General features: G+C 37.7%; 1 protein-coding gene across 1 annotated transcript; it reads left to right on the forward strand.

The window, feature by feature from the left end:
• Positions 1-1,213: 1,213 nt before the first annotated feature.
• LOC135462535 (uncharacterized) lies at positions 1,214-11,416 on the forward strand. Its single transcript, XM_064739761.1, has 5 exons — positions 1,214-1,289; positions 1,620-1,982; positions 2,317-2,484; positions 2,822-2,926; positions 11,338-11,416. The coding sequence occupies exons 1-5, from the start codon at positions 1,214-1,216 to the stop codon at positions 11,406-11,408; spliced, it is 783 nt and encodes a 260-aa protein (XP_064595831.1). The 3' UTR covers positions 11,409-11,416.
• The last annotated feature ends 16,144 nt before the right edge of the window (positions 11,417-27,560 follow it).

Here is a 27,560-nt window from a genome sequence, read left to right on the forward strand (position 1 = left end):
AAATGACACATCTTTCCTCTATGAACTTCTGAAGGTCACAACTATTTAAATTCTTAATCTTTTCTATCATTTCTTCACTCTAAAAAATTTTTATGACAATTTATTCAGAGGCCCATGTTAAAGTGAATGTGATGAAAAATATTTGCCTAACATTTTTGACAGGTCAAATGATACAGTTGAACATTTTCTACCTTCAACGATAAAAGAGTTCGAACTCGAAACTCCACTATTAGCTCTGCATGTTTTTTAGCGTACATACATTTGTGTCGGATTATTTGCGATATATATTCCGAATATATATATATATATATATATATATATATATATATATATATATATATATATATATTGACTTACATGTCTGACTTACATGTCTGACTATTGACTTACATGTCTGACTTGAAACTTAAGGAAAATTTTAATATTGATATGGGATCACCCTTACGTTCTCCCACATTGGTTAAAAATATGGATTTTGTGCGATGAGGTAACATGTAATATACACATATAAGTGTGTGGGCACAACAAATCTTTTTGGCTGTCCACAAGGTGGACATGGCTGGGTTACCACGGTATGGCCTGGGAGGAAAGTCTTTAGTGTTAAGATTGCCGATTCGGGTACCTTGGGCGGCAAATTAACTTTGGTTAACAATAGTTTGTCAGGGCAATTGGAGGCAACCAATGGATACCACAAAGGGGTATCTATGTATACTTCGTACGTGGTTATCTTGTAACAGGGTATTGTAATGGTTCGTATACTCATGCTCACAGTTCCCACTGATGCCCCGATGTAAAATTACAGGAAATTACTGCGGCCAATAATTAAAGGTGTTTTATAAAATGTTTTATTAATTAGCATGGTTGTCATTGAAATTATGGACAGAACCGTCTTTGTATATACAGAGTATACAATATACACTGTAAAGTAACCTGTACATCGATTGCCAGAGTCTCGAGATGAATATTGTTATCCTAGTTCTGTGTGTCCGTGCCAATGTTTCCTAAAAATACATTCGTTTGAGCATTTTTACCGTTGTCATATGGCTTGACATAGTACGGGTTCACTGAATGAGGAATATCTGGACACGCCATATTCATGGCTGCTCAACCTAGAGTGAAAGACGTTATTTCTGCTAATGACATTTGTAAATACGTGTCAACATTTGAATATATTCTAGAACATTCAATCTGAAGGAACCACACGTATGAAGCAATGGTAAAGTCAACGATGCTGAGCTCAGCAGCGGCGCACTGGACTCTGCTAGTGGTGTTCTTTCTTTGCGCTGAATGTAAGTTGATGTAGAAGTCATATGCCACTAGAGTGTTTTCGTATAAAGTTCTGCAATTTTAAAAATTAAAAATGTTGCAAACAAACTTACTTTAGAATTATCTTCTTGGTCCTTCAGATTTTCAGAGTAGTTGTAACGATTTTAAAACACCCATACTTTTAACACCTACAGTTAGGAGACTTTCTTCCATGCAAGTTAATGTCCTACAGAAAATCATTCTCTAATAAATCATATGAGTCACCCAAATGTAAACTAACAGAGTATTATGCAAGTGCCAAAAGTTACATGTACACATGATGTTTTTAATCACCTGATCAGTTTTTATTACAGGCATGTATGCCGTCACAGTAAAAGTTAAGGCCACCGTAGTCACTGAAGAAAACACAGCAGATGTGATCCTACCGTGTGAGTTCGTGCTGGAAAATCCAAACCAGATTTACAGCATGAGATGGGACATGGGCAGAGATGTTGTCATTGTGAATGACACTTTGAACCGAGTGTTTTATGGTGAAAAGTACACGTACAGAGTTAAGTGGGGTGATGGATGCTCCTTGATTCTGTCCCACCCTTCTCTGAACGATTCGGGCAAGTACAGGTTTAGTATCGTTGCATTGGGCGACCAGAATAAATGGGAAACAGCCTACGTGGAGCTGAAAGTAATAAAGGCCGGGTTAAAGGAGACAACTTCCAGTGGTGAGTTTGGTGTGTATAGTAGCGATAAGATGGACCTAACAAATTGTTCTCTCTTGAAGTACTGATCAAGGTTAATAAATAAACACATTTTAAGAAACAGTTACGAAGAGATGATTGTGACTCCTTATAATTGTTACATCCCTTCCCTCCTCTTCTTCTGGGACATTTACAAGACATGTATTTTTACTTACTAGTACTCATTTTCTAAATGACTTTCGTAAAAGCACCAGGATGGAAAGGAAAAAATGGCTACCTGAGTAAAAAAAACACTTGTGAGGCTTACCGATTTCTGTCTAGTATCCCATTGATAAGTTCGTCTTATTTTACTAATTAGTGAGCAGAGTTCCACAGTCAACTGATCCCACCCCAGCCAATAAAACTACAGAGGATCGGCGTACTTCTCCAATTTGGGAATATTTCATACCTATGACAATTGTTTCCATTGTGACTGTGATTTCTCAAATACTTCTCATGAGGTACAGGATACGACACGGGCATATAGGTAAGTTGAAAATATGAAGCTTCCCATACAATTTACCATTTTTAATACAAAGCACTAACACTATTTTTTATACGGGCACTAAGAATCAAATTGATATAAAAATACAAATACTCGGCATTACTACTGTTCGGTTCTGAAGAATTTCCATTAATTATTGAAATGACATAAAATTATGACTGATGAGTGCCCTGATGAAACCATGCAAATGTTAAAGTGCGCCAAAATGTGGCCACTTATTATCACCAACAGAATCCATCAGACCAAGATAAACTACAAATCCTAGATGTGTTTTACATGTAGTTCAACTGTAATCAGCTGGAGGATTTATCTGATGCAGATACCAAGGAGAGACTTTTCCTAGGAATCCCTTTTGTGTTCTCTGGGACTGGATTCGTCACAGTGGTGGTCAGCATGGCTGTGGGAAACAGGATTGCTTTTGTAGGTATGTATAGTCCGTGGAGACTCTACAGGCCATAATATGTTTTAGAATGAAAAAATGTCTATATTAAATCATTTAACTACAATATCCCATTTTAACTGCTGTATGCCCTGCTCACTCCATCGATTACAGAAGCTGGGAAATACCATAAATTAACATACATATACGACCTTAAGGCAACCATTTTACTCTTCACTTCACACTTTAACCGGACTTTACTCCCGTCATACCATTATGATGACCAATCATTGCATCTATATACCTTTAAACATGTGGTGAATAAAAGTAGTCATCAATCAATTCCAAGATGGCATAGCAAACACTTTAACATGGGAAATAAATGAATCATGAAATGTTTTTGCATAAGAAATTTTCATTTCATTATACTCCCTGTGATTTTCTACCCTGATTGACTAGATGTATTTCTGGGTTTAATAATTCATTTGTATTGAGAAAACATTGTTTGTTATTTCCAAACCGATACCCGGAGTAGTTTGCACCACGTCTGCCAGTACGCCAGACCGTCAGTCTATAACAAAAGCTATCTAAACGTTATTTGAAAAGTGTTCGAATTTCGAGTTCCGACACCTGTCTCCTAATTGAGAAGTTATGGTCGATTTTATCCACATAGCTTTCCGGACGAATAAGTTCGTATTTAGCCCTTACCTTTAATTTGAGAAACATTGTGGACGTTTGTCGTTGAAACAGTTTTACGGACGTTGCGTCAAATACTTAGTGATAATGAAACATAGTTTCACCCTATCCAGTTACAGATGAAATTGGGGTTACGGACCCCGGCATCCAACTTGGATACAGCGAAGGACATTTTTGTCAACATACATTTTTTTTTTCAAAATCAAATCACGTACTATGGAACTTGAAGCATGACTTTACCATAACAAGTAACGAATCATTTTCGAGTTTCCCACCCAACTGCGAACGGAAAGTTACTTCAACAGAATTTCTTAAAATAATAACTCAACGTTCTGCTGCCTTGCTCTCTTTGATCCTGTAAGCTACGATTGATTGGTGGGAATGGGTGATTAATCATTTCAGTAAGCGTTATATGTGTAATGCTGAGTAAAATATTTATTTCAATAAGAGTTGCAACGCAGGTGCCATAGTGTAGGCAACATTCAGCCATCCTCTGAATTAGCATTCTTATGCTTCAAATGCATATCTATCGTTTTACCTCATTTCAGTGAGCGGCATGGCTGTTACCCTGGGACTTGTAATCCAGTGTGTTTGTACATGTGTGTACATTAAACTAACGAAGGCAAGTATGATTATTATGGCCAGCCAATATAAATCAAAACAACCCTCTTCCATCATATATTTTGAAATCAAGAGGTAAGGAAAGGTAAATGACGAATACAAAACACAGAGATTAAGCAAGCCTTCTCAAAGACCTGAATAATATCATTTCATGGTGTTTAATTCTACAGATGGAAGAATATGAGCTTTCTTACGTGTTAGACTTGATTTTATGATTCATATAAAGGTGAACTATCAGAATTACCTTCAGTGATAAAAGTGTCATTTCGCACAGTTTATACATATGGCCTTTTCTTGGCATTTTTGATATTTTACACCCAGACACCATTACGTGGAAAAAGAAGCTTTTCTTTCATGACGTTCTAATCTGAGCTCAGCTGTATGACGTCACAATGCATGCACAGTAAAGTTTTACATTCCCACGTCATGCAACAATAAGACACGACGTCCTACTTACGCAGCCTTGAAACAGCCATTTCTCGCCTCTTAGACTGGAAATTTTTACCTACAGCCTACAGGCCATAGAATCAATGAATTTTAGCATTTCTTAATGTCACATATCTAAAAATTTGTATTCTACCATATCTTTGTGAAACGTTCACAATAATTCATATAATAAAGCAAATATATATAATACACATGGACTAATAATGTGCTTAGAATGAATGAATGGTTATGGTTTAAGGCCACGTCTGCAATATTTTGGCCATATTGTGGCTATATGTGCTGAGAAATAGCAAGGGCAAGGGTGCAAATTTCTTTCTATTTCTGACACGTATGAATTGTCACGTAATACAATCTCATGTGATTCTAGGGCATTGTAGTGGTTGGTTCTGGGAATTGTCACTGAGCTTTGAACATTTTATTGACATCAAAAGTAATTAGACATGATCCTAGACGTCTTCACATTTTGGACCTCTTAGACGTGATCGTGACCAAGCTTGGTGTGGAGCATGTGTCTATGTGTCGGAAAGGAAATCGTTTTCTCGCCACTGCTATGTGAAGCATAAAGACTTGGAAATGATCTGGTTCGAATTTTCGACTCATCTGGGACGTGTTAAAAGATAATCTGGAATTTGTCGTTGACACTTTCCATAATCACATCATAATACTGACGGGCGAGTTGAATGAAAATCTGTTGAATCCAGCCAGCAAACATGTGTCAACTATTATCACGACCTGTGGTATGAGTCAGTTAATAGATGAAACCACAAGGCTTGTTTCTAACACGCTGCTAGACAGATTAGATGCAAACGTAGATTGGTAATAAATTTTGAGACCATATCAAACTTTTGTAGTGATCACTGTCCTGTCTTTGCCTGTTTGAGATCTACAATTCCGAAGATTCAACACTGTGAAAGATTAATTTGGCAATATAATGCAGAAAATTGGAACGGGTGCCGCAGCTTTTTATCCCAGGTAAACTGGGAAGAAGTAATCTCAGTTGACAATGTTGACGAAATGTGCCTATTGATAACATATGCGCTTTGACTCATAGACCTCTAGTTTGACGTCGTTAAAGATCGGTTCAAAATCAAATCTTAGAACTTCAAAAGCTGTAGTTCCCCAGGGCTCAGTCTTGGGTCCTTTGTTGTTCATTGTCTATATTAATGACCTTCCAAATGAAGTTACTAATGACATCAAGTTATTTGCTGATGACACCTGCGTTTATGTTATGGCCGACCAACTGACACAGGAAAACATTAAAAGTTCCATAACTGACGACCCTGAAAGAATTGATTTTTGGGCTGAAACTTGGCTTGTTAACTTTAATGCAACACAGAATGTAGCCCTTACTGTTTCAAGACGAAGACAACCATCCCAGTTATCACTTCGGTTTTTAGGGGAAAATATAACCCCAGCTACATCGCAAAAACATTTAGGATTGATTTTTAATATGAGTGGGGCCTGGACTGATCATATAGACAACATTGTTGGCGTTGAAAATAAAAAAAAAAAGTATCCATGCTCAGAGCACTTAAATATCGTTTGAGTAGAAACTGTCTAGAAATTATGTACAAATGCTTTATAAGACCATCTATAAAATATGCAGATATAGTTGGGGATAATATTAGCGAGGGGCAAGTAAGTGCCATTGAAAACATTCAATTCATTTACCAGCAGTAATATAGACTGCTGGTTAAACCAGTGATTGCTGGCAATCACTGGTTTACCAGCAACACCAAAAGACCATTGGGTGGTATAGGCACATACATGTTGCTTCTCACGATATATATCTTTCGGGCCTTTTTTGTTTTGTCTTTGGTGATAACCATTGATTTTAAATGTTGCAATGATCGTTTTTGTTAACAGACTGTTATACTTTTTGTAGTAGTTAGTGAATGTTAATTGCCTTCTGTTTCCCATCTACGTGTATGTAGCAGTGTCCATTGCTTTTGTTGTGCTGCAATATCATAGCCATTAAATGTCAAGTTTTGTCATTCTGTATGTTCATGACCACTAATTCTTGCTTTTTTTGTCATTCTGTGCAGTAATGGCGATTAATTTTGTAGTGGTGCGATCTCATGGCCATTGATTGCCATCAGTTTGGTGGTTCTTTGTATTTTAATGGCGACGATTTTGTTCATGAACATTAATAAATAGAGCACTGAACAAAATTCAGTGGTTACAGTTGAATTCAATTGATCGCTATTCAAAAAAAGGAACAGTACAAATAAAAGTCATTTATTAATGTGTACTTAATGTGATTTTAATGGGTAGTTTCTCCAGTAGTGGGAGTCAGGAAAAAAAGTTCACATTTTTCTGTGGGGCTTTACAGAGTTGCGTTTTTACACGGCAATTTAAGCTATTCATGTGACGTCATACCAGTTTATGAAGCACTGCATGTCTGCACATGAATGTCTTACAAATTCCCTTTTCAATCGAAAAGGCCCTAGGCTGTTCTGTGGGGCTTTACAAAGAGTTGCGCCATTACATGGCAATTTAAGCTATTCATGTGACGTCATACTAGTTGATGAAGCACTGCATGTCTGCACATGAATGTCTTACAAATCCCCTACACAGCGCGAACTTCATATGGCGGTTTTTCAAGTACTGCTGATGTTGAAGTGACCATTTGATCTCAGTTCAGGGTGGGGGTCAATCGAAAAGGCCCTAGGCTTTTCTGTGGGGCTTTACAAAGAGTTGCGCCTTTACATGGCAATTTAAGCTATTCATGTGACGTCATACTGGTTGATGAAGCACTGCATGTCTGCACATGAATGTCTTACAAATCCCCTACAATGCGCGAACTTCATATGGCGGTTCTTCAAGTACTGCTGAATGTTAACTAGTGCTTCCACATGTTGCTGGAGAAAGTGTGGCAACGATGACCCCCTACACCCACCCTACATGAACACAGAGAAAGAAAAACTGTGTATTCTTGAAAAAAAAATCCACGGCCGGTGACAATGATTTATGTTGGATAAAACACTTGTAACTGTTGATTCGTTGATACTAATCCACTCGGCTTCATTTCATTTATTTCCTCACAGGTAGTGTACATAGGTGTGTCCAACACAATTAGTGGGTTAAGTTAATAACAATATCAGATAGACATGTCTATGAATAGCGGCTCATATTCGCCATTATCATCTATGTGGGTTAAATCTTCTCGCACAATACAATTACCAGGAAAGTTGTGTATATTCAATGCTAGCCCACCACCTTTGCGTTTGGATCTCGAAGTGGAGCACATCGTATAATTAGGTATATCAAACATGAAAGATGTTTCTGAGGTCAGCCAGTTTTCAGAAATACCAATTACTGAAAATTAACACTGGAGGCGTTAAATATAAAACAATATTTCTTGAAAGTGCTTTTTTAGACTGCTAGCATTAAGCTGAAGTACTGAGAATGGCTTGTCAGGATCAGTATGTAAGGGTTATGAAAGATTATTGAACGAGTGTTCTTGGTAATAATTTGATTGATGTGATATTATGTCACCCATTACTCCTGATTCCCTCGTAAATCACTCGTCATATATCGAGTCTCATTTGTATCATTAATCTCAATGGGATTAAAGCAGACGTCTTCAAAATTCAAAGAATTTTCAGGAGTGGGAGTATTGTGGAACGTGGAATCTGACATGTCTGAATAAGGGTCAGATTCGCCACCGTGATGAAAGGGAAGTAACTCAACACTATTAAGTTGGGCGTCATCTGTAATGTTACTAGCCATTGTTGACTGGAAAGCGATATGGTAAAGAGATAAATCTGCATTACAATAATGTCATCAATAATAAGCTGATAAATAGCCATAGTAAGTAACATGCAGATACAAAACATATTAATCGTCTACATAGAACTGAAAAATCAAAAAATAATGTCGAGAGAATAAAAATTTCACCAAGTGCAATGCCGTGTAATGGTGACATTTAAGTCATACGTTCACAGTATTCTTAAAGTACAAAAGGTAGCGAAAAGAGAAGAAGTCAGTTTCATTACTCAGGTACATGGTTCTTGTATGGAAAATATTCAGTTACAGCAGTGGAACTGATACTTGTTAGGAACGATATACTCCAATAAATAGTATACTATACTAAATAAGTTCACACGTGTATAGACACTGGTTATATGGGCTTATAATAAATGTTGTGGACTACAATAATAAGAACAATAAAATAGCTATTTGCGTTCAGCAGTTGAGTGGGTGAGTGCTTGCGCCTTAACGTCGTACTCAATAATTTTTCAATCATGTGACCAGGACATTAAACAGTTGAACAGTTAAACATTACCTCATGTGTATAGTTCATAAAATATGTTAAGTTTGGCAATACTGTCACTTATCTTGTGTGATACATATACGGCCGTGTCTACTTATACCTAGCGTTAACTGATTTATACACATCAGACAGTTGCAGGAGTAAAGACTCTTGGATAGGATTGAATGCTGTTGAAGCAGGTTATGTATTTATTTATTTATTTATTTGATCGGTGGTTAACGCCTTACTCAAGAATATTTCACTTATACGACGGCGGCCAGCATTATGGTGGGAGGAAACCGGTCACAGCCCGGGGAAAACCCACGACCATTCGCACGCTGCTGGCAGACCTTTCCACAGACGGCCGGAGAGGAAGCCAGCATGAGCTGGACTTGAACTCACAGCGACCGCATTGGTGAGAGACTCATAGGTCATTACGCTGCGCTAGCGCGCTAACCAACTGAGCCAAGGACGCCCCCACCCGAGTATAGCCTTGTTTTATAATTTGCAGCAGTCAAATTCCCACATGGTAAGGACTTAAACTATAAAATCTGAAATTTTGGAGCTGGACTTGAACTCACAGTGGCCGCATTGGTGAGAGACTTCAGGGTCATTTTGCTACGCTAGCGCGCTAACCAACTGAGCAGGCTAAATAATAGTCAGCCACTATACACACATTTAAACAATTACATACGTATTGTATTCATATACTGTAGGCCTACATAATATAGTGTTAGCCCATGCTGATAACAAGGCCAGGTACATCAAGTTAGTAGAATGACTGGCTACTTACATACTTCTGCTAAATAATAAACTGGATCTTATGGTAATGTCAGTTCATTCTCTGTAACGTTGTCACGGTCCAAGGCCGTTTTCTGGTCGAGTTTCAAGAATAACACTTTTGTCAACCACACTAATCCTGATCTGCTTTTCGTTTGTTCTGATGTCATATGCTGTAGTTACCAGTCTGCCACGTTCTCTCTTGAGTTCTGGAGGAAGATCTGTCCGGACGCTAAACAATTTACCTCTCAGGGAAGCTGACGCTTGTAAGATCACGTTCTTGTCGTTAGTATAACGAAAACTAGCAATAATCACTGGTGGTGAATTCACGTTGTTATCAGACTGATTAGCGGGTTCGCGAAGCCTGTGGACATTTGCTGTGCTGAGACCAGTGCTACATTGTTCCTAAAGGCCCATTCAGAAATCTCTATATTCCTTAGGAACTCTCTCCCTATTTTCAGATGTCTGTTTTTTGGTATGCCCTAGAACAATAGATTATTTTAATAATAGATCCTGTAGTGCCACTGATGAGTTTAATGTAATACACAATTAGTGTAACTCCGAAAAAAGACTTCATTATGACTCAGTATTTCGGCATTTTATCATCTCCTGATGATGGCTAAATAAAATGCCGAAATATTGAGTCACCAATACTTCAGACAGTTCCGGAGTTACACTACTCGTGTATCATGTATCTCCAGCCCCAGTAATTTCTTTTCCAGCTCTGAAATATGCGACTTCAATCTTCTCTCCCTTTTGGGAACGGTTTTCTCAAGGTGTTCCAGTTTAAAAGTTAAGGCATCGTACTTTCAAAATTTCGTTTCAAGGGCGATAACCCGGTTCTTAATATGTTCAACTTTCCCCTTTATGCTGTAAATATCTGTCTGTATGAAGCAAAGTTTGTCCATTTAAATGTTGTTCATAGCAAGTATGGTTTTATGAATGCTATCACTGGTTATATTCACTTGCTCTCTGTCGTCAAGTGGCTCTGTTCTCACAGAGCACGCTGTTGATGTAGTTGTTGATGTTGTTACAGTATGTAGGCCTACGTCTTGCTCAACACCTGCGGTAAGTGGATCCTCGTTTGAGTATTTCTCAAACGGTTGCCTTGTCAGTGGTTGCAGGATTTCCAGCTGTGTTACTTCACTTTTGGAGCCATAATTATATCATAATTTGGTGTCGCCTTATTAGCATCATTACTGTACATATCTGAAGAAAACCAACCACCATGAAAACCAGATTCCCTCAAACCAATACGTACAAAAAAGCAGTTGCGGTCAAACAATAGCGTCTTTATGTAAGTAGGTTATCGCCATTCGCCTAAGGTGTTTGATCGCGGTTTATACGCCTGGAAAGCAGGGATATAATAGACCTCGAGCTAAATCCCTCGGTCTATGATGTAACCTTTTACCAGGTGTATAACCACGATCAGTTACCTCAAGCTCATGTGATAACATCCACTTAAATTTGTCTTGATATTTGATGTGCTACACGATACCGCTTGTATCCTACCTCGTTAAGTCCCTCGAATGCTACGTATTCTCGGGATTTGATTCGGTACGAAACAAGGTACAGCGGTATCGGGTGAAACAAGAAACACCGCCAGTGGTATAAAACCTTAATGTAAACATAATGTATTATCTTCTATTTAAACTAGGAGTCTTTGCCTACAACAAAGAAACTAGAAGAGGAACAGAAGGAAAAGTGCCTCGGTTCTACGCAGATTGATTTGTAGACCCTATGTTTTGGAAACGACTTCAAGACAAACATGATGAAGTTACACAACCCAATAAAATGTTTACGTCCTGTACACAGTAGCACTTTAAGACACTCTATAGCTATGTACATGTATGTATGTGTGTGTGTGTCTGTGTGTGCGTGTGTCAAGATGACCATGTGATGCAGACAGCTATTTAACTCGCTGCCCACACGCAAACTCAAAATCGAAGGAAAACGAAAACACTAAAGATTGTTTACCATTATCTACAAATTGTGACAGTGTTGCGAATATGTATTTGATTTCTTTGTACATGTATTTGTGAAATTCTAGATTATTGGCTCTTGTCTATTATGTATATATCAACAATGGCTGCTATAGTGACCAGTATATTGTTTATTCTAAATCATTCTAAGCATAGTTATTTAAAGAGCCTACATATCGCGTAATTAGCATATCTTCATGTGGGCGTGGATAATCCACCAAATTTTGTTGTGATATAGTGTAGAAATTTTATGATCTGTATTTGTCATCTATATATATATATATATATATATATATATATATATATATATATATATATATATATATATATATATATATATCGTTTATGGTATGGTGCCAGTGTAGATTGTTTGAACTCCTCAAGATGACATGTAGACTTTTCTAAGCATTTCTTAGTTCTCCTCAGGCAATTTTTCGAGGAGTAGATTATCATCTTGAGAGCTGTCTATCCTTTGTAAACTGATTTTGGATGAAGTGAACCTCAGTGTGGCAAACTTTGAAATTAGCCACTTTTTAGTTTTTCCTCCAAAAAGATACAGGCCATTAATAACCTTGGCCCTGCCTTAGGCTTTGCGACTGCCTTGTACAGTCAGCCATCTGTAATTAGACCGAATGCAACTCACTGTGCCCTTTACAGACGAGCGGGCGATTACTCGAGCCTTTTGCTAGCATAGACTATCCAGTGACGGTATTAATATAATATTCAATTTGTCACATGGTCATATAGAATCGAAACAACTCCTGGTTGTTAATGTTGCAGAAAAAGGTGTATCATTCGTTAAAAGATTATGAACTGTACTGTTTTGTTATTTTGTTACACGGTAGTGTCCAGTCATAACCATTATTTCTCTTGTTTTTTGTTGTTTTTTTTCTAACTATTTCTAAGTGTTTGAGAAAAACGGAATAGCTCTGCGGAGTGAGTTTTGTAGGTTGTGACGTTTATAACGTCTCTGACGTTCTCAACGTCTATGGCGTCACGCGCGTGTTTGACTATGTGGTCTAGGTGGAAGTGATTATGCAAACAATTCCCTCTTTAGAGATTTGTATATATCGCAAGTAGACGAAAGGCTCCAGTACAACGACCGTTTCCATGGTGAAAACCTGTTTCACCGCGTACGCTGTGCAGAACCTCAAAGAAATATTGCGCAATATTTGTTAAATAATGTAAAATAAAACAGGAATTAAAACAGGACCCGTATTTGTAACGTTTATGTTATCCCTATTTTTGTTATTAAAAAGAATAATTTAGTGAATGCATACATCCAATGGAACCTCCTTACATGTATACAGTACCTTTATTTTTGATCTTCGTTTATGCCCCTAGTTGGCCGTGTTTTGTTACAAAAATGTTCAATCTGCGTTTTTAGTATATGTACTCTGTTTACTTTGTTTTATTAGGATCGTTGGGATACACATTGTTTTTACTGTGTCCATACATCCCCATTTCACCAAGGTGATACATGCTTTCCTTACCATGGGGATACACACTGTTTTCACCGTGGTGAAGTATGCTGTTTTAGGATGATATAACACTTGCTCTTTTCACCATTTTCATACATGCTGTTTTCACCATAGTGAAGTATGCTGTTTTAGGATGATGACACTTGCTCTTTTCACCATTTTCATACAAGCTGTTTTCACCATAGTGAAGTATGATGTTTTACCATGGTGATACTTGCTGTTTTTACCATGGTGACACTTGCTCTTTTCACAATGCTGATATACGCTGTTTTCACCATGGTTATGCATTACGTATATATCATGGTGATGCCTGCTGTTTTTACTATGGTGATACTGGCTCTTTTACCATGGTGATACATGCTCTTTTTACCATGGTGATGCATGCTGTGTGATACATGGTGCTTTACCATGGTAATACATGCTGCTGTGATACATGGTGCTTTACCATAATGATACTTGCTGTTTTTACCATGATGATACTGGCTGTTTTCACAGTGGTGTTACAAGTTGCTTTTACTAATGTTTATGTATGCCGTTTTCACCATGGTGATGCAAGCTGTTTTTACCATTGTGATACATGCTGTTTTTACCATTTTGATACACACTTTTTTTACCATGGTGATACTTGCTGTTTTTACCATAGTGATACGCTGTTTTTACCATGATGATGCATGTTGTTTTCATCATATTTTTCCATGACGATGCAGGCTGTTTCTAATCATGTTGTTGGGACCTCCGTGGCTCATTTGGTTAGCGCGCTAGCGCAACGCAATGGCCCAGGAGCCTCTCACCAATGCGGTCGCTTTGAGTTCAAGTCCAGCTCATACTGGCTTCCTCTCGTGGGAAGGTCTGGCCGCAACCTGCGGATGGTCGTGGGTTTCTCCCGGGCTCTGCCTGGTTTCCTTACACCATAATGTTGGCCGCCGTCGTATAAGTGAAATATTCTTGAGTATGACGTAAAACACCAAATAAATAAATAAATAAATAACCATATTGTTTCACGCTGTTTTTACCATAGTGATACATGCTGTTTTTACTTTATCGTGTATGCCTCTAGTTGGCCATATTTTGTTACAAAAATGCCCAATCTGCGTTTTTAGTATATGTACTCTGTTTACTTTGTTTTAATAGGATCGTTTGGATGCACATTGTTTTTACTGTGTCCATACATCCCCATTTTACCAAGGTGATACATGCTTCCCTTACCATGGTGATACACACAGTTTTCACCATTTTCATACATGTTGTTCTCACCATAATGAAGCATGCTGTTTACCATGGTGATACCTCCTAATTTTACCATGTTGACACTTGCTCTTTTCAGAATGCTGATACACACTGTTTTCACCATGGTGATGCATGCTGTTTTGACCATTGTGATACAAGCTGATTTTACCATGGTGATGCCTGCTGTTTTTACCATTATGATGTATGCTGTTTTACCATGGTGATGGATGCATTTTTTATTATAGTGATGCATGCTTTTTTTTTACAATGATAATATATGCTGTTTTAACATGGTCGGACTTGCTGTTGTACTATGAGTGAGTGAGTGCTTGGGGTTTAACGTCGTACTCAACAATTTTTCAGTCATATGACGACGAAGGAATCATTAGGGTGCATGCACGTGTAATGTGCCTCCTTGTTGCAGGACGGATTTCCACCGCTCTTTTATTTAGTGCTGCATCACTGAGACGATTTACCGAAGGCAAGTAAGCCGCCCCGCCCGAGCCATTATACTGATACGGGTCAACCAGTCGTTGCACTATCCCCTTCATGCTGAACGCCAAGCGAGGAAGTTACAACTTCCTCTTTTAAAGTCTTAGGTGTGACTCGACCAAGGATTGATCCTGGATCTACCGGTCCCGAAGCGGACGCTCTACCAACTGTGCTATACGGGCCGGTCTGTTGTACTATGGTAATACTTACTGTTTTTAACTTTGTGATACATGCTGTTTTCTTGTCTTTAATATATACTATAAAAACACTGGTGATTTTTTGTGTGTATATGTTGATAATCCCGATCCTTACAGGTCATGTCAAATGTAATATTTCTGTGAATATATCTGATTCAAAATCATCCTGTTCTGTGATGTATTCGTCTGTCTGTCTGTCTGTCTGCAAAAATGTATGATAAAGAGAAAGGGCTTGATATGTTAGCAGAGAGGAGGTGTGGTTTCCAGGAATGTGGTAGTGGACAATTCTGTCACCGTGCATTAATTGGACATCTCTGAGAATTTCTTCCTCTCATGTACACAACTAGGTAACGCAGTTGCCTCCCACCTAGCAGACAAGTTTTAATACTGTTGCTGTCACGGCCATTTGTGTAGTGAGTGCATATAACAGCATTCCATAAGACGTATGCTTTTCACTTTTACTCACATCTGTTAACCAAATTCAGCTAAACACCTTGCAAACCTCTGATGATAAAGAAAAAGGGATTAAAGTGTAATTTGTATCACAAACACCAATAACAATGTGATAATATTATGCAATAAATTGCTCCAGAACAACAGATCTGATACAAATATTTTGCGCCCTCTTTCATGGCAGGGACTATGCCCATGGGAGAAGAAAGCTTGGCAGATCTTAGTGGAAGTACACGTACATTTTTCCTGGTTTACTAAGCTCAAATTCTGTCTTACACCACATTCCTCGAAACTCAAAACTGTTTGAGATATTGGTAAATGTGAAAATTAATACTTCTTTATGCTCAAATAGATACAGAAAGGACATGTTCTAGCTAAATGCGTCCACCAAGCTACTTTTCTCTTGTCTTCGTACAATGCATTACTTTTGCTCTAACGTTTAATTTAACATTAAATCAAATCATATTAACTTATATATTTTATAGGATTGAAATTTTGACTTTACATAGACAAATTGGAAAGGCTCATTCAAATGTCATGTACCTAACAGGTATCATACATGTAATCAGCCATAAACCTGACAGCAAAACACCCGAGGTAGAATCACCCTAAAACAGCAGGCAATTTAAAAAGCCAATTTAGTGACACGCACGGTGAAGATACCCCTTCGAATCTGATGGCCGATAGAATCTATATGTGGAAACCATGATATTATGAAGACAGCCTGAAACATTGACTTTAGCTGTCGATCAAAAAATAGCCTGGTTTTACTGCCCAATTATACAATAAAAGGCTATAGCTTAGGGGGTAAAATTACAGCAATGACAACAGTTTGGTCCTTGTTAAATTGTCTCACATATCACATGCGTGATACATATTCTTAGTTAACGACCTTCAGAAAAGGGGGAATAACTCTATGTGTCGTGTGATCGTTACGAAAACATGCGGTTGTCGTGCACATGCAGTTAAGTGTGACGAGTCCTTTGCCTGTAAACAAAATGAGATTTTTCCGCCTCAACAAAATAACCAGGACAAGCTGGGGAAGGGGAGGGTCAGTTTGATCCATCACTTTAACATTGGCAAGTGTGGATGACGTTGCTGCGTTGAACAATTTCCTCAGACAAGTTAGAAGAAAGATTTTCTGAGTCTAACAAGAAAGTAAATTTGTCTGCACTCAGATGTGCGTATCGATTGGAATCGCTTTATTTATTTACTTATTTGTCTCTTTGTTTTATTAGTCGTGGAGCTAAAGAGTTGTTCACTTCCATGACGACTGTCAAGTATACTTCTGTACTGTATATGCTTAACTAATCAGTCTGTGATCCGGGCACCTTCTCGATCAACCCGAGGGTACATCTGTTTTATTCCCCGGCCAGTTGTCTTTTAGTCAGGAACAGCCATGCAATTATTCCTTGTCGTACTGGTTTACATTGTCTCCGTTACATCTGAGCATGAATTTTTTTACTAATTTCTTACATTTATAATTCGGGCTGTTGTAATCTTGCTAAAATATCTCCTATGTCACGGTTTCATACATTATTCAACGTCTGTCTTCCAAGGCGCAGATGATAAGACCTGAAACCCTTGATTATGGTTAGCCCATAATGTTCCGTTTTTCTTGGGCAAAAACAAAAGGAATGTAATTTTAGCACACATTCTAGTATCCTCACACATCTCTACATGTACGTGTGCCCCAATTACATCATGGAACGACAATTCTTTTATTTCTAAAAAAAAACAAAAACAAAAATCAAAAAAACAAAAACAATAAAAAAACAAAACCTTGGTCTACTAAATAAAGAATACCTAATACCGTGAATACCATCTTCTCATCTCCTATGCTACTTGACCCATAATCGCAGTGGGATGTCATAGGTGTTTGTGTAATAGGACAAACCCGTTACGTTTATCCGATGTATCATCATAAGCTGGCGTAATTAGCTCAACAAACTGTTCTGTTCACTTACAATATTATCCATTATAATTCTTACAATACAGTCGGAACTATAATTCTTCCAACCATAGGACATTGCTGTTTTGTTTGGAAATCTGCACAATGGGGAAACTTTCTGCCTGAAGGAATTTCGACTTTAGCTTTGTAGTTTGCCTTGCCAGTGATGTTTTCGGTTATGGCTTTTTAGTCTGCATTCACAGGGATTTTTTTCGGGGCAACATGGACAAAATGTTACAAGAACACAATGGTCAGTGCAGTTGGGACCCGATTTACAATTACGCCGAAAAGGATATTACGTGCAACAGCGAAAACCCAACCGTATATGTGTGCAGATTGTAATCACTCTCCATTCCTAGTTTAAAGGCTGTTTATTTTTGTATACTTGGTTGGACTGTTCCCGAATTAATGTCTGTGCAGACACTGGCATTACCTATTCAGTGCCCACGTCCTTAAGATGTAGGACAGGCAGTCGCTATTGTGTAGTCGCTTCTAGAACTGGATGTTATCAAACTTATTCATATTTAATGAGGCGTAAAGTATATTACATGTAAGTACATGCGTGTTGTAAAAATAACATGCCTTTAACCGAGGTCTGAAATATATCAAGTCACGTGATCTTCCCACCTGTGACGTATTGAACAACATGACGTATCTATATATCAATGAGCACTACATATATGTAGATATTCCTGTGCAATACGACGCTATGTAGGCTTTTGAGTAAACTGAGATGAGCACAGCCCGGTTTCCTCCCATCACAATGCTGGTCATTGCCCAATAAGTGAAATATTCCTTAGTACTGCGTAAACACCAATCAAATAAATACTAAATAAATGAACAAGTATTATTATAAAACAATGCTGTACTAGCAGGGATAATGTTTTATCAAGGCTTCTTCTTATTGACATCAATTATTTTGTTCTGTCTTTCATATAACATAAACTGCAAGGAATATCAAAACCGTCGCAACAAGAAAGTACATTTTATGACACTGGCAGATCCCCCCAAAAATCTCAGAAACCACATCTGATCCTAATGAGTGTATCTTAGTCCGATAGCATTTGGTACTTCTCCAGTGGTTGGTATTTTACTTCAAAAATCCATATGCACGTTCTCGATTGGCGTCGACAGCATTGGAATGTTGGTTTGAAACTTGTTGCAGATGTGAGTAAACATCTGGAGCATATTATAGAGACATCTCTCTGATGGGGAACTGTCCCATCATAATTTAAAATTATAACAAATATACATATATTGAGAAAATGGCAGTCAATATGGTAATTGATCACCTAATTATGGGTAACATATTTTACAATAGTCGGACGGGTATGGGGTGACAAGCAAATCATTCTACTATATTAGCAGAATGGTATCTTTACACAAGTTCTTACCACTTCAAACATGGGAAATTTATTTCTGTCCTGGTATCAAAGTTTGTTTTTTTTTCTGATCGAAGTCGACGCGCCCTTTATAATAACTTTCTTTCTGAATCGTATCTCATTAAGTATGGTGTACAACAGGGGTGTACCGTAGGCCCTATATACTCTTTCTAATTTATATGAATGATAAAATGTCCTCTTATGTCCTGTTGAAATTTGTGCTCTTTGCATGTCAGCTGTTCTCCTTCGTCAGGAAATATTAATAAATCCATAAAAAATAAAACACATGATCTTACAAAGGTGCAAGACTGCTTATATGCAAATAAGCTTTCATTAAATATTGCGAAAACCAAAAAATAATGATTCTAAACCTTTCTCGATAAACGTTTTCATGTTATCTTCCAAACAAAACTCTTTTTAAGGGAAACATAACACTACAATCTTTACGGGCCAGTTTTTTGGCCATAAAAATATGCTTGTTATTTAACGGTTTGATTCCAGAGTATTACTATACCTTTTATCTACCAGTCAGTAGAACTTTTGTCACCAGGGATGTGCGCCTAAATAATGTTTTAGAAATAATTCCAAAACATAGCTCCCGTTAAACTCGAGTTTTCTTCCCGAAGTTATTGAAATATACTTCTCAGCATTATTGGTTTAATTCTCTGCATTGTTGTTATCTCCTGTCATGCAAGCAAGTATTTCAGCTCACTGTAAAAATATCGAGAGAGAGAGAGAGATAAGGTCTGCAGCTTCTGCTAATATTAAAGCATGAATTTTAAAGAATGCAGGTGGATACGTTACTAATAAAGATGCATGTAGTGATGGATGCTGTTTTCACAATGGTGATTCATGCTGTGTGTAGTATGGTGATACATACTGTTTTTACCACGGTGAAACATGCTGTTTTTACCATGCATGCTGTGTGATACATGATGTTTTACCATGATAATACTTGCTGTGTTTACTATGGTGATACATGTTGTCTTTACCGTGTTAGTACACGCCTTTTTACCATGGTGATATACGCTGTGTTTACTATGGTGATACACGCCGTTTTAACCTTGGTAATACATGGTATTTTTACTATAGTGATACATGATGTTTTACCATAATAATGCTTGCTGTGTTTACTATGGTGATACACGCTGTTTTAACGATGGTAATACATGGTGTTTGCACCATGGTGATACACGGTATTTGTACCATGGTGATACACGTTGTTTGTTCCAAAGTGATACACGCTGTTTTTATCATGGTGATACATGCTGTTTTTACTATGGGGAAACATGCTGTCTTTACTATAGTGATACATGCTGTTTGTACCAAGGTGATGCATGCTGTTTATATCATGGATATGCATGCTGTTTTTACCATGGTTATACATGGTGTTTGCATTATGGTAATACATGCTGTTTTCACCACGGTGATACACGTTGTTTTTACCATGGTGATGCATGCTGTTTTTACCATTATGATGTATGCTGTTTTACCATGGTGACGGATACTGTATTCATTATAATGTTGAATGTTTTTTTTTAACAATCAGAATTCATGCTGTTTTTAACATGGTACTACATGCTGTTGTACTATGGTAATACTTGCTGTTTTTACCTTAGTGATACGTGCTGTTTTCTTGTCTTTAATGTATACTATAAAAACACTGGTGATTTTTTGTGTGTATATGCTGATAAACCCGATCCTTACCAGTAATGTCAAATGTAATATTTAATAGAATATATCTGATTCAAAATCATCGTGTTCTGATATGTATTCGTCTGTCTGTCTGCAAAAATGTATGATAAAGAGAAAGGGCTTGATATGTTAGCAAAGAGGAGGTGTGGTTGCCAGGAATGTGGTAGTGGACAATTCTGTCACCGTGCATTAATTCGACATCTTTGAGAATTCTTCCTCTCATGAACACAACTAGGTAACGCAGTTGCCTCTCATCTACCAGACAAGTTTTAATACTGTTGCTGTCACGGCCATTTGTGTAGTGAGTGCATAATACAGCATTCCATAAGACGTATCCTTTTCACTTTTACTCACAACTTTTAACCAAATTCAGCTAAACACCTTGCAAACCTCTGGTGATAAAGAAAAATGGATGAAAGTATAATTTATATTAAAAACATCAATAACAATGTGATAATATTATGCAATAAATTGCTCCAGAACAACAGATCTGTAATACAAATGTTTTGGTTCCTCTTTCATGACAGGGGCTATGCCCATGGGCGAAGAAAGCTTGGCAGATCTCAGCGGAAGTACCCGAAGATTTTTCCAGGTTTACTAAGCTCAAATTCTAACTTACACCACACTCCTCGAAATTCAAAACTGTGGGATAGATTGCCAACTCATTTTTTCACACATGAAGATTCCGATACTCGGACGCTCTCAACCGCGACTACTGTAAACAGGTTATCACACAGAACGCCGGCTCACACCACTATGGGTTTCAGAGTCAACTTCAGAATAGGCACCGTCAGTCCATGGCAAACGTTGAAAGGCGGTAAAAAGCGGATTTCTCGAAACCAAGCAAAATCCACAATGAATAACAGTAAATATGACTGCTCTAAACGTGACTTGAGTAAATAACTGCTCACAAGTGGACTTGAATGAATGACAGCCTTCAAGTTGGGTGAAATAAATGACTGTGAGTTTCACAACACCGTCGCTCATATTTACAGACTAACGTATAGAAAACTCTAAATGGTTTGATCGTAACCATATTTCCAATACCCATACCTATTTTCAGAATGTACACCTTATGCTCATTGAAACAAAAATCATAAACACCGTAGTCTTGAGATCCCTCGACTGAATTACAGTGCGGGCTCTATCGGACACAAAGGGAATTGTACGTCAGACACAGATCATGTATGCTCAAGAAGAAATAAACAATATAATAGAATATTTAAAGACCGGGCGCGTAACACATAGTTTACATTGAGGGAAAATTTGTCATTAGTAATACACCTAAAATATAATATATCTATTCGGTTCATGCTTTAAGAATTTATTTTACCAGTAACTTGCATATATTTATCATAGCCTTTCGCATTTTATACGTGCATGAAAGTGTCCAATTAAGAAAGAAAATATACTTTTTATGGATGAGGCAAACGGGAATATCGGGGAATGTTGCTGACAAACTTACCTACATGTAGCGTACAAAACTACACACCAACTACGAAAAGTGAGAACGTATTGTTCTACAATTTCACTCGCCGTCTGTTTATTAGTCCCTTGAAACCTGGTACATAGCTTTACTATAACAAGTAGACCAAGTACGACACGTTTATCTAAATTAAACAAAATCATTGGCCTTTGAATTTTTAGAGTTCTCTGGACTGATTTTAAAACAATTCGTTATTTTGAATGGAAACTTTTTGCATGCCTTATGTGTTCGTGTTCAGGACTTCTACGTTCAATTTCTACAAAATTATGAACGCTTTTGTAAAGTCTCTTTTCAGCCTCTTTTTCAGAACAGTTCATCGTGTTGAATTGGTACTTCCTGCAGGACTTTACTATACTGACTGACATTCAGATGAAATTCGAGTTTTGGACTGTTTCTTGCACGTTAAACAAAAATTATGTTCGTCTTCATCCTGTTCTTGAATTTTGAAAGACATACTGACTATTGTCAAATTGCTTCATTCCATTGACCTGAAACTAGAAAGATAGATTATGCTTTTACAGGCAAAGTTTGAGTGTCCGGCTGTATTGTCCATTTTCAACAAAATTATCACCATCGAGCGTTTCATGTATAACAACGTAAACTACCCTTTTCCTTGGTGCGACTTGCACTGTGGGTTACTAACTGGAATTTTATTAGAAGCGTGCCTCTCACGTGACACATTCCAGCATCATGAGTTTGTGTTGTACACTATAGATGTAACCAGTTTAGAAACTAGTAATTCAAGTACATTCATAAAGGTCTTATGTTAATTTTTTACATTGTTCAACCAATCCCTCATGTTTATTGCTCTAGTCAGGACATCTGGGTTCCTGTAAATCTATATTCTTTAAATTTGCCTAAAGACAAGTCTACTAGATATTCTCCTGGGTGAAATTTGGCCTTCTTTCATATTTTGATTTTCTTTGTTTTTTTATATTTCCTTTGGCTTGAAAATGAAAACCAAATTCGAATCGTCAATACCTCGTATTTGACAAAATGTATAACTTGTTGTGAACCAAGGCAGCCATGTTTTTTTGAGTTCTCCCTAATTAACGGGATTAGCTCTCTCCGTTGGATTACCTGACCAGACATGCCTCTGTTAAATGGAATGCTTTATTTCTTCGCTTAAAGTTTTAACATAATACTTTAAAATCTGACTAAACATTTAATACAAAACGGTCCCAGAAATTGTTGATACCTGTTTTACATATAATTAAAGAGATTAGAAAATTTACAGTCTTTTAGCATTGAAAATGTATATATATATATATATATATATATATATATATATATATATATATATATATATATATATATATATATATATATATATATATATATATATATATATATATATTACACTTATGGCTGTTCCGTCACCATCTTAGGCTACTCGAGGCAAAAAGGAGAAATTTTACCAAGGTATCGTTCTAGTATCCTTATGTTACGTTGACAGGTGTCAGATATCATGTATTAACTAGGTGAAGTACGTGTAGGTCTGTCTACCTGTGGGTATGTTTTATGGGCCGCTTTGTTTGTATGTTTCTTTTCACGGGAATTACCTTACAGATCTGAACCTTTTCAAACCAAAGCTGATTCGTAGAAGTAGGACAGTTGGCTCATTTTTAGTTTGGACGCTATACAAATCGTATGTCAACTTAGTGTGTTCATGCATACGTGACGGTAGTCACTGGCTGACCTTGTACACGAATACACATGTATAAGACACGAGATAAAGATGTAAGAGGTACACAAATAATTAAATACGAACCAATCCTGTTGAGGTGTATATAACTGAACCATACGGTCACATGTGAAGAGCAGCCAGGAATGTCTTTCCCTTTATCTTATTAGGTTAAGCAAGACTTCCACCTGGTAAATCCAATTTTCCAGTATAATAAATCAGGTATGATTTATTCAGCCTTTTTGCTAAAAGTTAAATCGACAAATTGGACACCTGAACTGGATACATGTAGCAGCACAAATACAAAATGAACATTTTTCTGCTGTTGTTGTCGGCTCATAAATGTATTCTCCAGCACAACTGAATAAAAGTGTTTCCATTGCTTAAACTACATTGTTTTTTTTTTCGTGTAATGAGATCATTCTACTGAGGTTAAAAATCTCGAACACTTAAACTTTCCTGTTTATTCGCCAAATGAATTGAGTACTACAAGTCAGATGAAGTGAGTATTAGTGAGTATACACTAAAAGGGGTTTTACATGAAATTAGTGTCATATTTAGGATGAAATTATAATGAGTGACGGATTCAAGAGGGGTGAGGTGGAGGTTGGTGAGAGTGTGTGTGTGTGTGGAGGGGGGGGGAGGGGGGTGAAGGAGCACCCGCTATTGAAAAAAATCAATAAAAAATGCTATAGGCCTGCCCCATGGAGATGCTTCAAAATAAATTATCGAGTCCAACTTTCTCTTTTTTTTCATGTACCGGTAGATCCTGGATTATCATCTTCCACAGAATACTACCCATCTCCATACGATTTGTCATAATAAAATGGTAATAAAAATGGTTAAATTAGATAATGCGACCTAAAAAGACAATATCCATTCCCTTCCAGCTACAGGGAGCATTGGGCGTATATATTACTTGTACCATCAATACCACCCAGGAGACCGGAGGCTGTCAGTTACCTTCCATGTGCCGGTTCCAAAAGTTTGTCATCGGCGTGGATTGATGTGTCATCGCCAGACCAATATATATGTGTGAATACGAAAGAAGAAAACATTCCTAACAACAAATACTTGGGCCAACACAATCTCGAGCAACTTGCAAATATCTTGTCTCTGACTTTTAGAAAGATGACTTAACACTTCATCTAGATTGCTTAATACACCTGATTTATCCAACTTAGGATCTACCTAATCAACGTCAATGCTACCTGGCTCTTGGACTCACCGCATGTGTTTACAAAACTCACCTCGACATTACTGTTTCTTATTGTACTAGCCACAGCTACTTAATGACTTGCGTCACGAGAACTATACTTCTTGAGCATGTTAATGTGAAATAATATTTCAGTTCTCCTATGAGCATGTGTGCTAATAATGTAGTTAACATCTTTAACTTTCTTCACCACCTGATATGGTCTAATAAACTTGGCTTTAAGCGGTTGCTGAGGTAGGGTCAACAAAACTAGAACCTGATAACCAGGAGAAAAACTTCTCCTCTTAACCTTCTTGTCGTAGTATGTTTTCATTTTCTCCTGGGAGGTCTTCAGATTAGCGCGAGCAATCTCCCAGGCTTTATTTAGCCTGTCTCGAAAGTGAGAAACAAACTCTAATAAGTTTCCAGGGGCCAATCGTGGGTCGAGTCACATCTAAGACTTTGAAAGAGCAAGTTGCAGCTTCTTCGCTTGACGTTCAGGATGAAGGGAATAGTGCAACTACTGGTTGACACGTATCAGCATAAGGGCTCCAGCGGGCGCCTTATTTGCCTTCGGTAAGGCGCCTCAGTAAAGCAGCACTAGATAAAAGAGCGGTGGAAATCCGTCCTGTAACAAGGAGGCACAGTACAAGCATTCTAAAGATTCCTTCGTCGTCAAATGAAGGAAAAAATTGTTAAGTACGTTGTTAAACCCCAAAACACTCACTCACTCTTTACCCCTGGCAAACTCCATGTAAATTTCACCAGTTTGTTTCCTTAACTGTCTGAATTTCTGTTCACAGGCGTTCGGTACAGGCTGACAAGCAGACAAAACCACTGCATAAAACGCGTTCTAATCTGAAGACTGACATACCGACAAAGCAGCATGCACCTCTTCACTTTACCTTTAAATGTACACTGCAGCCACATTGTCCCATACCTTTCAGGCCACTACAAGCTAACAGCCACTTCCTCAAAGGACAGAGAAAACCCTGCTACATCCTTGCTATTAATTTGGGCACTAATCCAATGTCTCTCTTGGGGCCTCCGTGGCTCAGTTGGTTAGTGTGCTAGCGCAGCGTAATGAATCAGCAGCCTCTCACCAATGCGGACACCGTGAGTTTATGTCCACCTCATGCTGGCTTCCTCTCCGGCCGTCATGGGAAGGTCTTGCAGCAACCTACGGATTGCCGTGGGTTTCCCCTGGGCTGCATGCGGCTAACTCCCACTATAATGCTTGCCGCTGTCAAATCAATCAATGTCTCTCTCTCTTTCTTCCTGCTCTAACTTCAATATTTTAATCTATAACTAGAGCTCAGCGAACTCAATATCACCACTCTGGCCCGTAGTAAGTAAAGCATTACCTAAGCCCAAGTGTTTGCTTATAGCATTCATCATTATTTTTTTTAAAACTCTGGGTTAGGTTTATTCAGACTTGTGGGATAGTTTTCTTCAAATCTGCCTTCCTTAACTCAGACTGCTTGACAATTGACAATTCCTCACTTCAAGGAATAAATCTGCATTAAATTCATTGGCCATAATTACACAATATAGTGTACAAATAAAATATATAAAAAAAGTTGTAGAAATGGGAATCTTTGATCAAAACAGGAGCCAAAAACACCGCTAAAAACGCTGACAATAAGCGTGCTACAATCCATCACAAGCAGGTTTTAGTTCATGGACAAGCCCCCAATATCACTATCGGACAGCAAAGATGAAAAACCATTGGATTGTTCAGCAGTCTGATCAGCAATAGGCATTACACAAAATCAACCAATGAAACACGAAAAGGTTTGAATAAGTTCAATACATATATTTGAACAAAAATGACAAATAATACAACTGACAATAAGATACATAACCATACAGATAATAACAAAAATATATAGTTTCTTAATTTATTTATTTATTTGATTGGTGTTTCTGGCCGTACTCATATAGTTTCTTACTGATGAGAGTGTCTAAATCTGGTTAAGTCAGTTCAAGTAAATCTAAAATCCACAGTTAAGAGGAATTCCCCAATCCAAGGATGACAGTCGGTGATAAGCTGTAGTGGACACAGCATGCTGACGATGGTTTCCCCCCACCCGAATGCGAAAGTGTGACTTTTTAGTTCGGACGAGATGAAAGTAGGGTTCCTTAGGCCAAGCTAGCCATGTATGCTTTATTTCGCTGAAATACACAGAAAGTCACTTTTAGGGTAAACTGGGACGAACTGTACGTAATCGCACACAGAGGCAATGAGTGATATAAGCTCCAAAATAATGCTTGAAAAAATAGCAAGTGGCGAAACAAGTGCCAAGAACGGAAAATGGAGTGCAAATGTCGAATGACGTGAAAGCCGACAACTCTAAATCCAGCAAAATCCTGCACCGTAAATAAAAGTAAATATGACTGTTCTCAAGTGGACTTGAGTAAATGACAGCGGGCTTGACAACTTCGTCGCTCATGTTAATAGACTAACGTAAAGTGAATTCTAGTTGGTTTGACCGTAAACATGTTTACAACACGGAAAAACACAATACATATTTTCAAAAATGTACACTCTATGTATACTAAAACAAGACTCATAAACACCGAAGCTCTAAGAACCCTCGGCTGAATTACATTGCAGGCTATGACATACACAGAGGGGAAAATGTAGGTGAGACA

This window comes from Liolophura sinensis, chromosome 2 (assembly GCF_032854445.1).
Source record: "Liolophura sinensis isolate JHLJ2023 chromosome 2, CUHK_Ljap_v2, whole genome shotgun sequence".
Classification (NCBI taxonomy): domain Eukaryota; kingdom Metazoa; phylum Mollusca; class Polyplacophora; order Chitonida; family Chitonidae; genus Liolophura; species Liolophura sinensis.